Genomic DNA, 12,838 nt, shown 5'->3' with positions numbered 1-12,838 from the left:
CAGCTAATGTTGAATACATCAGCTGCAAAGTATCAATATTATAAAATGCAATAAGTTTTAATTGAACCAATGCTATGTGTTTAATCCACTCTGTATCCTCCTCTGTGTATCTCTATGGGCTTCGTCCTGGTTTGCTGGATGGAGCAGTTTAACACAAATGTGATTGAGCCTCTTAAATGGTCCCTGACGTCAGCACATTACACAGTCACTGCCTCTGATAGAAATGAACTGATGAATGAAGGCACAGAGCTAGAGAGGACCACAGGAAGTGAATTAGAGAGAGAGTTTTACTGAGAAAAAACAGGGAAAAGAGATTTAACACTCAATTTGTTCATCAGTAATTCAGAGAAAAGATGAAGCCTCTCTCAGCAATTTGTGCCGATGATTGACTATTCACTAGAAGTTATTAAACCAGCACACACCACACTATAAAACTGGACAAAACAGGGACTGAACACAGAACTAAACCTGGACTCGAACAGGACCAAACTGAACAGAAATTCAAAATCAAATGTTTATTATTAATATAAAAATGTACTGTGGTCTGTATCAAAACAAAACACTTCAACGTGCATAACTGAAACTGAAAAAAACCCAACATTTTCATAATCAAATATTTTATTAATATTGGAATATAACTGTTATATCAATAATTCAAATCAATAATTAAAATAGACATTAAATTATATGAAAATATTGCAGTCCAAATTTACTTAATACATTACAGTATATAACAGTTTAGACCAAAAACATATGACTAAAAGCATGCTTTTTTTGGTTGTGTTTATTGCACTGAAAAGCATGTGACCTTACCCTGAGTGGGCTTGAATCTCCACAAGCCTGACTCTTATTTGGCCTGGAGGAGGACCTCCTCCTCCTTGTTTCCATGGAAATCTTATTCCTTTGGCTATAATGTTCCACAGTATGGCACAAATCTCTATGGTGAATGCTCTGAAGTGTAGTTTGAACTTTCTATTTCCATGAAATCATGTAGGTGATGTGCCACCCAGAAAGTTACATACATACTGTACCTTTAAAGAAACGTTTTTATTGAATCTATTCTGTATGCTAATAATTTTGATTATTTTTGTATTTTTATTATTTACACATGTGAGGATTTGTTCATTTATAACTGTAAAGAAGTCATGTTTTGTCTTGTTTTATTTGCACAAAAACAGTAGTTAGAGTTTGTACCCTAAATTTAACTTGTATTCCAGCTCCATACCTGATGTATCCCTCAACGCTGCTGTGGCCTCTGAGCTGGTCCTCCATCAGGTAGGTGTTGTGAGAGGAGGAGATGTAGTAGTAGTTCAGAGGCTGCCCCATGTCCTGGTACATTCCTCTGCGTTTGGGGTCAAAGATGTTTCCCTCCGCTGACCCCAAGTACATCAGGAACCCATCGAAACTCATCGCTTTCATCTGCTTAGCTACAAACAACATACACTATATGATTAAAGGCACTGTACCTGACTTAAAAAGCATGAAAAACATAATTAGTTCATTTTAAACGGTTTGCTGTGGTCCAAAGTTATTCCTCAATTACCAGTGAATTTTCTTTTCTTTTTTTTTTGAGCTTTCTACCATGTTATAATGTCCTCTCATCAAAAACATGTCTGAGGAAGTTGTACATGTCATACATGCATGTTTGCGTAATCTAGCAATCTCTTCCAGACCCTATTCAAACCCTCCTTGCAGTTAGCACAGCAGTACGACTCTGTCCAGAGCTCAGCCTTTGTCACCCAAGCTCCCACACGGCCATGTTCTATAAATATACAAAACTAGGATACAGAACAATACAAACTTCACAAATCTGATGCGATGTGCAGGACTTGATTGTGATGTGATAGCACTGTGAAGGGGGAGTGACATAGGACAAGGAGAAGGGTGAATGGGGACTCAAAGCATCAAAAATTAAACTAAAAGTAGCAAATACTGGATTTTCAAAACATTTAAAGGTAACATGGTGACCTAAATATATTATATGTTAACAATTAAGTGTTCTACCCCTTCTTTAACTGATTCTCTGATTAAAGCTTCAGTCCTTGGTTAGTCTCCCTCTCTGCAGTCTCACCTGCCTCAGATGGCTCATATTTGTCCACCAGCTCCTGCGCCTTTGTTTGGGGGTCTCCGGTCTCTAGCTGCTCATCCCTCAGGAACTCCCCCAAGTCCCGGAGCGAAAGCTTCTGTCCATCTGTGGAAAACTCCTGGAAAACTCGGAGCAGGTCCTCGCGTTGCGTTAACATCTTATAAAACAACACAAACTCATCGTCCTCCAGAGTGCCCGACTGGGACTTATCCGCCATCTGAGGAGAGGAGAAATTAGGGAAAATTTAGGAAAACATCCAATTGCAATTTTTCTGGCAAGTGTTGTGGTTGACATGAGATTTGCTATTTATGTTTTAATAATAGGATTCTGTTCAAAGTTCACATTTTAAACACGTCCAGAAGAATTGACAAAAAGACTGAAATAACTAACAAACTAATATAAGAATCACATTTCAAAACATGTTTGTACAGATCTAAACTACAGGGTTAGCAGTTTTCACGCAGAATAAGACAAGGATTTTGCTGTTTGTGGAGGAAATTATGGTTATGACAACTGATAAGGAAACTGTGTCTAAATTACACAATAGTTATGATTTTACAAATAAAAATGTATTACAACACCTTTATTTTAGTAAATGAAGGTTTAAACTGTCAGAAAAAAGCCTTCCTTGTGCGTAAATTGTCCCTTCATTTTGGCTAGAGGTAGAGGTATTCTGCTTTAGAACACAGAGCCACTTCCTGTATTTTTGTACTTTTTTTCAACCTTTTTCCCACAAACTGCCATCTAGCTAATGTAAAACTACGATCCTACCAAACCAAGTCAGAAAGGTACACTATGTAACTTTTAAGGTGGAGGGTTCGCCAGCTGCTTCTCTCCATGGAGATGTTATTGCTTTGCATGTAATTTTCCGCAGTTTAGCATTCAACTAAACCCAAGTTATACGTCATATCTGTGGAAAAATGACCCAGCTTACAGTAATAGTGCAGTGCAGTTCAAGTTATTTTATTGCAATCAAAAAATGTAACAAATCCCATAGTGGGCAACGTTTCAGGCAAAACAGAAAAACTTCACAGAGACAAGCAGATGGCGGATCCCTAACTAGAAAAAGTTATACAGTGCAGCATTTATGTAATCATAGTTGATGTACTCACAGTGAAGAGTCTGTGTGCGTGGTGCTCGTTCATGTCCACGTTCATCATCTTGAGCAGGTCTCTCACTTCTTTAAAGTTCATCCTCCCGTCGCGATTCTTATCCGCCTTTTTGAACCAGTCTCCAATCCACCTGAGGATCCCATAAGGATGAAAAACACACAGAGACTACTACTACAAAAAAAACAATGGTGGTAGTGGTAACTACAACTACGATTTCTGGTACTCACACATCACATTCATACAAAGGTGAAGTGTCTTCCCCAGGGACACACTGGTCTGAGAGGGATTCTAACCCTCAACCCATTGCTGCCCATTCACTCTTACACTGGAATACATTAAGAAATTTCCATTTTTCACAAAATGAATAACATTGTGCCTAATTAAAAAGATACTGGTCCAGACGTTCCCTCTCTCCCATGTTTTCCACATTTTCGATTAGTTTTCTCATCCCTCTGATCCAGGACTGGGCTTCCTCTGCAGACTCGGCCACCAGATCCAGGTTCCCACGGCGCCCCCTAAAGACCAAAGTGAAGCAGCGCTCGGCCGGAAACTCATCTGCGATGGACAGAAGTACCTCCGACTGATGACCCTCACGAACAGCCTCCACATCACTCACTGAGACTGGAGACAGAGAGAAAGGGAGAGAGAGGAGTTTTAAAGGTTCACTGTGGAACTTTTCTGTATTCTGGGTAAAAAACTCTTGCTCTTTTTTACCCAGAATACAGAAAAGTTCCACAGTGAACCTTTAAAAGGGTTAAAAGAGTTCTTTCCCATTGCACGGTTCGCTCTGGGCCTTGGAATGGGTCTGTTTGGTGTGACTCCCTCCAGCTGAGTTGTTTCCATTACACTTCATGGAGAAACAAAACAACCACTCCATAAGAGAATGTACCAACACTGTTGCGAGAGCAGCTCAGGACATCAATCTACTGTGCATCTCCGTCTCAAAGACACTAACCACTCCTCTGAAGACAGTGAGGTACAGAGCTTAGCCAAAGAAAAGAAATGGTCTAAGAGAGGAATTAAAGAAGCTATTTTTGTTAGGAAGAGACAATCCATCTTTGAACAGACTTCATTTATCTCCTATTTATAACTCCATGCTTGGACCTAACTTAAACAAGGGCAACAATAGGGCTAGCCAATATGCTAATAGCCAATATGCTAATAGGTGTGAGAACCTCCAAGATGGGTCTGAATGATTGTGCTAAATATCACGTCACTTTACGGAAATGTTACATTAGAGTCTATTTTTAGTTTCTTTTTAAGTCTATTTTTAAAATTATTTAAAGCTATTTATCTATTATCTTGTTTTATTGCATGTACCATTGTCATGATGCCTGCATTTCCTGTCCTCCTGTGTTCTCTCCCCCTCCGCTACCTGTCTGCCTGGAGCTGGGCGGAGTTCCTGACTCCTCCCACGTGCACCTGGAGCGAATCAGCACAATTACCTCCACCTGCTGCCGAGTATATGAGGGCTCGGCAGAAGACACTCGGACCCAGGTACCTCTTGGTAGGATGGAGTGCCAGTATTAAAAAGCAGTGGCAACAAAAGTGGGATGATGAAACAAAAGGGAGACAGATGCACAGCATAGTTTCAACAGTTAATGACCCTTCTAGGCCCGTTCTCTTACGCCGGGATGACACTAAACAGACATGCCTCCGATTAGGCCACTGTGGGTTGGCTAGTGGGCTATTCCTCATTGGGAAACATGATGATGGTTGTTGTGAGTGGTGTGGAGTCTCCGAGACTGTGGTGCATGTTATGCTGCACTGTCCAGTATATAGTGCTCAGAGAAGTGATATGTTCAGTGGGTTAACTAAGATAGGACTTAATAACTTTTCTTTGAGGACAATATTAGGACATGGAGCTTACCCCAAGGAGAGGGCTCGGTTGGTGACTCGATTTCTAATACGAACTGGGGTTTATTACAGAATTTAGGGAAGAGCAGTTGTAACGTCCTTTTCCTTTAGGCGAGCACTCACCACACAGTATAAATCTACATGAAATCTCCTGACCAGTGGAGGGCAGCAATGCACTAACCGTGCCCAGTCTGCCGGAAATAACCACAACAACAACAACAACACTCGGAGCCAGACCGTCCGCGTGTCAACGTGAATGCTCCAGCTTAGTTTTTGCATCTTTGTTGCCTGTCTGCCTGTTACTCATTGGACTTTTTGCCACCTTCCAGATTCCTGCTCTCGCTCGTTCCTGCTCCTGCCTCTGCGCTCCAGCTCCGGTACAGTCACCCCTCTGCCTTGCCTCCTGTTCCGTCTTGGTCTCTGGCTTGCTTCTTGCCTCCTGCCCTGGCTCCCGCTCTCTGGACTACTCCAGCTAGGCCTGCCCCGGTCTCGTCCCAATCCTGTCCTCGCTCTGGTTCTGGCTTTCCCATCCCCGCTCTGCACTACGCCCGTCTGGTCTGCCTCCCGCTCCCTGGCTCCCCGTGTGTGTTAAATGAACTATTAAAAACTGAAATTCACTATTTTGTAAATAAACACTGTCAACTTGCCCCGAGTCTGCACTCCTTGGTCCGCACCCGCACTAGCCGTTACGACAACCATTTTCCTTCTGTCCTTTAACTGTGCGGTGCAATATTGGAATTTCCCCAGTGTGGGACTAATAAAGGCATATCTTATCTTATCTTATCTTATGACTCGGGCATAGTTCACACTTAATGCAGCTCATTAGGCTTAGATTATAAACCAAAAACAAAGAAGTGTTAGTTTCAGTGTAGTTTGTTCCTGTCTGCAGATAGATATAAGGCAGTGTCCACCAGTAAATTGAGCAGAACTGAAGAAGTGTCTTGGATGAGCAGTAAAATGTCTTCTCTCAAAAACTATAAAGTCCAGTTAGCAGAACTGACTTTTTCTTTTACTAGACTCATACTTGGGTGACTGAGGGATTACACAGACCTCCACCAGAGAATGACTCATAGTATTGACCCTCTCCTTTCCATTTAAAAAAACATATTAAAACATTAATGGGCATGGTACTTGTTGATAGCACATATATATTAATTTAGTATACTCAGTATACCTCACCTGTGGAGTGTGTGTTGCCGGCCTTTTTAGACTAGTATCAGTCATACAGTAATATTAACCTTCCTATTTCCACAATAAAACTGTTCATGTTACTTGTGAATAGCATATGTATATATTAGATCAGTGTATCGTGTCTCACATGTGGAGTGTGCGTTGCCGGCCTTCTTGGACTGGTACCAGATGGTCATGCAGTCGTCCTGGAGTCTGAAGTGTCTCTGCTTTTTCCAGGTTCGAGACTTGATCTTCCTCATCACCGTCCCCACCAGCATCGACTGCAGGTTATCATCGCACTGGATCCCTGAGATTACAAAACAACGTGTACATTACATATACAATATCAATAGGTTTGGTTGACGTGACTTCATAACTTTGTAGTATCCCTATAGTTTAAATTGAGCTGGAGAACAGGTCAGAAATCTATAATGGAATTTGCCATGTAACTGTCAGATTACAAATGTTTTGACCTGGTTTATGGTTAATATCTCTGTGATTACTGGGCCTATCCACATAAAACAAAAGCAAAGTTCAAACTGTTCCCTGTTAGATTAAATAAACAAAAGTTAATTCATTTTTTCACAGTAGCTTCAGAAAGTGGTGCCATAAATGAACCCCAAGGACGCGATTGTTGTCAAGAATGAATGTCTTGCAAAAACAGTGAATCTCCCAGAGTTATACGTCTGTGCATCAACATCTGAAATTATAACATCTTCAAATAAAGTAAAAGTCTAGTACTAGTAAAGTTTAAACTTATCATTATTTGTTTCGGATTGGGTCCACAATATTAATCTCATCATTTAATGTTCTTTCAGCTGAAAAACATTCATATCTTTGAGGTTGAATAATGGCACTACTTTATGAAGTGACTGTGAAAAAAAATATTGTAATACTAGCTGTTTATTTATGCTGACAGACAATATGTTCTAAACTTTGTGCTAGTTTTTGTTTCATGTGGATAGGCCCAGTAATTACAGAGATATTAACCATAAACCAGGTCAACACATCAGCATTCTGACAGTTAAACAGCAAACTCCACCACAGAATTCTGACCTGTCTCCAGTTCAGTTTAAACTATAGGATTCAGTTGTGTTGTCACGTGAAACTTGTGTATTATTGATGCGTCTGTATATTGTGTACTCACGGAGGCCTGTGGAAGCCATTGGTTGTCTCCTCACAGGGCCATCTAGAAAAACAGACAAAACAACATCAGCTGTTTATGCCAATACTAGACATCCCCTCAGGATTACAAGGTTCTACCCGACATTCTTGTCAAAATTGAGTTATTCACATTCTCTTGTTCCTGGGGGACTTCTGTTCACTATATCAACATTTTATAGAGCTTGGTTCATTTTGAGGATTTTATGAAGAAAAACAGGTGGCTTTATCTGCAGTTTCGAAGAGATCGACTTATATCTACTCTAAACAATCAGAAGAGAATGATTGTATCCCCTTTTTTCCACTATTCAAGTAGGCTTTTTTATGTTAATTACTATATATTTCTTATAATTTTTTGTACTATGATGAGATTTGAGCTGTAGAAGGTTGATGTATGAACTTCTATGACTTGTTATAGACACAAACTAACTACTTGCAATCTGTTATTTATTTATTACAGTTCATAATGTTTAACAAAATTTAGAATATTTTTTTGTGGATAATTCTGTGTTATCGTGACAGGCCTATATACAAGTGGTTAAAACTTTAAACCTAAATATCTCAGAACTACACAGAGTGCAGATAGAACCATATAAATCAAAGGGGATGTATGTTATTACAATCAATCTCTTCATGTTTGCCGTTTTACATAAAGACACACTATGCAACGTTTCTGGTGGAGGGTCTGCTACCTGCTTGTCTCCAAGGAGATGTCATTGCTTTGACTGCAATATTATACACTATGGCATTAAATGTATATGGAGTCAAACACGATTCAAAAATTACAGCATTTGCAGTTTGCCTCTATACAAAACGTGATTCCGTAACTGTATCACTGTGTGAAGTTACAGTAATAGTTGGTAATGTATCCTGCATTACACAACTCAGTCCTTAAACTTTTATAGTTAAATGTCTTAAACGGAGGCGGCACTTTCAGATCTGTTTCAGGGTTGTATTGAATCACACCCAGAGGCCACTTCCACCTCTGCTCCATTATTTAGCCCCCATGGTGGCTTTGTTTGGGGACTCTACAACAGTCACTGCACAAATATAAAGTACTATTGTATTATGTATAATGTAAAGTCCTGGCTCTATCCTGTACTTTTTGTTCTGACTGTACACTAAATATAATCCACCAAAATCCCTGTCTGGGCAATGCAGCGCAACACTAGCATCAACTGTTTAATAGACACAACTAAGAGTATTATGGTCATTTAGAGTAACTTTGCAACCACTATGCAGCCAAGTTATTCTATACATTATAATTCATATAACTGGTTGCTCAAAGTACTTTAACTTACCATCACTATTTAAACACATTTGAACTGGTAATTGTAAAATTTAAATGAGATAGCACATTTAAAATCAACAAATAATGCATTACATAACAATTTTCTCTGGCCAATTTAAATATGAACAAAAAGTTATCTAATTATGAACAAGTAGCTAATGTCATTCTGCAGTTAGCTTGATGTGCAGATAGCATTTAGCAACAAGTTACTTTTGTAACAGTTTAATGGTTATTATGTAACTAATTGATTTATTGTAATGACAATAGACGACTGCAAAAAGCTTGTATTAAAGAAAACACATCTAAAACAACAACTGAGTACTCCTTACAGTTAGCTTACCTCAATCCCCTCATTTTGACAGTTTTATATTCAAATAAGATCAACTTTACTACTTTAATAGGCTGCAAAAATAGTAAATACGGTTAAAATAGAGTGAAATCATAATGCATAGGCCAGAAAACGCAAATGGGGCAGAAATAAATACATATTAAAATGATAGCTGAAAATGTTAGCTTTGTTTTGCTAGTTATCATCGCTCCTCGTGCCCGTTATAACGTGCACGTCTGAGTCACGTGATCATTAAAATTAAATTTAAAAAAAAAGTAAATCTAATTATTAATATTAAATAGCATTTAAAATATACATCTGTAACGTATGGAAGCCCGTTTCCGCCATGAAAAAAAAAAATAAAAGCCCCACAGAAAGTCGAAATTACGAGTTTTAAACTCGTAATTATGAGTTTAAAACTCGTAATTATGAGTTTAAAACTCGTAATTATGAGTTTAAAACTCGTAATTACGAGTTTAAAACTCGTAATTTCGACTTTTAAAACTACTAATTATGAGTTTAAAACTCGTAATTATGAGTTTTAAAACTACTAATTATGAGTTTAAAACTCGTAATTAGAACTTTTAAAGTCTTAATTGAGCTTGTAGCACACTGCAACTGAGTGTACAGAGCAGAGGAGACAGGAGGAGGACTGTTATGTTTATCACCTACATACTTTTAAAAAATGAATAAATTAAGCTCCAGTAAAGTTTCTGGCGTCTTGAACAAATCAGTGGGCCCTGAGTGCTGTTCTGACCACTCATGAGCTGTGCTCTGTGTCTGTGAGCGCTCGTTTTCCTGGTCTGAGCAGAGTGCCAGCTGGTCACAACCCCGCTGGTTTATTGAGGAAATTATTAAAATACCAAATTCATTTAATCAAAATTGATAAGGTTCACTTTTTGTAAATGTTACATTCCCAAAATTACGAGTTATAAACTCATAATTCATACTTTTAAAAGTCCTAATTACGAGTTTTAAACTCATAATTAGTAGTTTTAAAAGTCGAAATTACGAGTTTTAAACTCGTAATTACGAGTTTTAAACTCATAATTACGAGTTTTAAACTCATAATTACGAGTTTTAAACTCATAATTACGAGTTTTAAACTCATAATTACGAGTTTTAAACTCATAATTACGAGTTTAAAACTCGTAATTTCGACTTTCTGTGGGGCTTTTATTTTTTTTTTTCATGGCGGAAACGGGCTTCCATAGTAACGACAATATGACATGGATTATTAATATATATCATTTTATTTATTTATTTATTTGAGTTTTGGTAGTTGGATGCTAGTTTGTGAGTCTCCATAATGTAAAAACACAGAAGCGCTGTGTGTGCATGTAAATATGTAAACACTACTAAAGGCCATTGTACACAGTATATGCACAATGTTTAAATCCAGGCTCTGGGTTCTGTTTAGCTGTGCATATGACTGAAAGTTTTTTATTCTGCACTCTTCTCTTTTGTTTTGCGATTATTCATGTTTTGATTTGCTGTATTGTGATTCTTATTCTGTAAAACACTTTGAATTACTTTGTGTATGAATTGTGCTATACAAATAAACTTGCCTTGTCTTAGCAGTGGTGGTAGAAATACCCAATTTTGTTACTTAAGTAAAAGTACAGGTACAGAGATAAAAAGCTACTCAAGTAAAAGTAGAAGTATCACATGAAACCATCTACCTAAGTAAAAGAATTTAAGTACCCTTTTAAAAATGTACGTAAGTAAGAGTAAGAGTAAAGTAAGTAAGTATTTCACACAGGTGTTGTTCATTTGTCAACGTTTTAAATGTAGTTATATTGATTTAAAAATGATACATATTTTGGTCAAGGGTGATGATACAATTAATTAATTTCTTCATTTTCTTATGAATTTTGTGCATTTATTTTTGTTTTCTCAAAGCCAAAGCTTGAATTTGAAAACTTTAGTCACAATGTTACTACAAACATGGAAAGTAATTTTTACTTTTCAGTCTAGTTCAAAAATGTAGTGGAGTGAAAAGTAAAAAGAATCCACTGTAAAATTTAAGTACAGATACCTAAAAATTCTACTTAAGTAGTACTTTCCTACTTTGTCACCTTCCACCACTGCAACTAAAATCTGCAATGAACTTAAATAATTACAAACATTAGACTATACTTACTTACTATAACTTACTGTAATGCCGATAATAAAGAAATCTAATGTAATCTGTGTTTCTATGGACAGCAGAAAAAGAGAAGAAAGACATTAAAAGAAGTTCATACAGGGATATATTTATTTACCTATTTTACTGATAAACCTGAGCCTACATTTATAATATTCTGCCAATTGAATCTTTAAAACATGATTTATAAAGATAAATAATTGAACTTCTCAGAGTTACGACATTAACCATCCCATAATAAACAATGCATTTGATCAATATCTATCTATTCATTTATCAATTGATCCTATCCCTGCTTGTACATTTGAAGTAGACATATCTGTGTTGTCATTACAAACACAGTCTCCAGTAGCTTCCAGCTCATCTGCATTTCCACATGTCAAATTTAACCACTATAACTTTGCATAACTATTGCATAACTTACTCAGTCATTGGGCAACAGAAATCACTTTATTAAGTACTTTAAACTGCAACTTACAATCACCTTTTCAATAAACAGACTACTGCTTTTATGCTATTGGTTACTCTAGAATTTACATTTTGTCCAAACCAATCTACAGGTATAGCATTCTTTAGCAATAAGTTTCTATATCTATCCATTAAAACTAGTTATAAGTTGCCCATATGTAACCTAGTACCGTCAACACCTGTATACCTGTATGTATTATAGAAGAAAAAAAGGTAAAGGGAAGATTATCGGATCCCAACTTTAAACTTGGCACCAACTTCCAAACAACCCAAACAGCAAAACATCACTTTTTGAATGAAATCGATTAAAAAGTTGACAAGTCTCACCAGTCTTAAGTGTGTCCTTTGTTGGTGCTGGTCATTTGAAGTTGTCGTTGGGTTGTTTGGTCGACTGTTGCATGCTGTAATGACACTCCTCCTATGGGACAGGCCAGTGTTAAACTAGAACCAAACTCCTCCCTCCTCCTCTCCCCATCCTTCCCCTATCCTTCCCCCCCCCCCCCCCCTCTCTCTCTCCCACCTCCCTCTTGTTTCCTCATTTCCTCTCTCTTCCTGCTTCCCCTTTCCTCCTCCCTTACCTCTCCCCCTCCTTCTCTCTCTCCTTTCCTCCTTCTCCTCTCTCTCCCCCTCTCCTTTCCCTCTCTCCTCCTCTCTTCCCGCTTCTCTCTCTCCTTTAATCCTTCCCCTCTCCCTCCCTCCTTCTCTCCCCTTTCTCTCTCTCCTTTCCTCCTTCTCCTCCCTCCCCCTCTCCTCTCCTTTCCCTTTCTCCTCCTCTCTTCCCTCCTCTCTCTCTCTCTCTCTCCATCCTCCCCCCTGTCTGTCACCCCCTCTCCCTTCCCTCTTCTCTTCTCCTCTCCTCCTCTTTCTCTCTCCTCTCTTTCCTCCCACTCATCTCTCCTCTCTTTCCTCCCTCTCTTCTCTCTCTCTCTCTCTCCTCTCTCAGTCTTTCCTCCCCAGTCGTCTCCTGTTGCTCTTGTCCCAGGACATTTGGGGCCATTTGTCGTATCTAAAGGGCCTCACGCTTTGCCAAACATTGTGAAAATAAAGCCACAGGGCGTCACCTTTAGCCAAAAGAAATGAGTCTTTGAACAGGTCTTATCACTAAAGATTAAACAAAGCAAATAATACCACTCCATTATAACTGCAATATCACAGTATTATTATACTTTCTTTCTGTTCAATCATTTGGTAATAGTGTTGTCATATAGTAACTTGATTT

At 38.3% G+C, this 12,838-nt stretch overlaps 1 protein-coding gene across 1 annotated transcript in view; it reads right to left on the bottom strand.

The window, feature by feature from the left end:
• plcd4a (phospholipase C, delta 4a) overlaps positions 1 to 12,019 on the bottom strand; it is a 28,462-nt gene extending 16,443 nt beyond the window's left edge. The window contains exons 1-7 of the mRNA XM_033977483.2: positions 11,947 to 12,019; positions 7,373 to 7,414; positions 6,374 to 6,532; positions 3,591 to 3,819; positions 3,199 to 3,328; positions 2,072 to 2,303; positions 1,226 to 1,427 (exon numbers count right to left, since the gene is read on the bottom strand). Of these exons, the coding sequence (XP_033833374.1) occupies positions 1,226 to 1,427; positions 2,072 to 2,303; positions 3,199 to 3,328; positions 3,591 to 3,819; positions 6,374 to 6,532; positions 7,373 to 7,391 (971 nt within the window). The 5' untranslated portion in view covers positions 7,392 to 7,414; positions 11,947 to 12,019. The remainder of the gene's footprint in view (positions 1 to 1,225; positions 1,428 to 2,071; positions 2,304 to 3,198; positions 3,329 to 3,590; positions 3,820 to 6,373; positions 6,533 to 7,372; positions 7,415 to 11,946) is intronic.
• Positions 12,020 to 12,838: the final 819 nt, after the last annotated feature.

Source organism: Periophthalmus magnuspinnatus, chromosome 2 (genome assembly GCF_009829125.3).
Source record: "Periophthalmus magnuspinnatus isolate fPerMag1 chromosome 2, fPerMag1.2.pri, whole genome shotgun sequence".
In the NCBI taxonomy this organism is placed as follows: Eukaryota; Metazoa; Chordata; class Actinopteri; order Gobiiformes; family Gobiidae; genus Periophthalmus; species Periophthalmus magnuspinnatus.
Note: the sequence above shows the minus strand (reverse complement) of the source record. Positions and strands in the feature narration are given on the sequence as shown.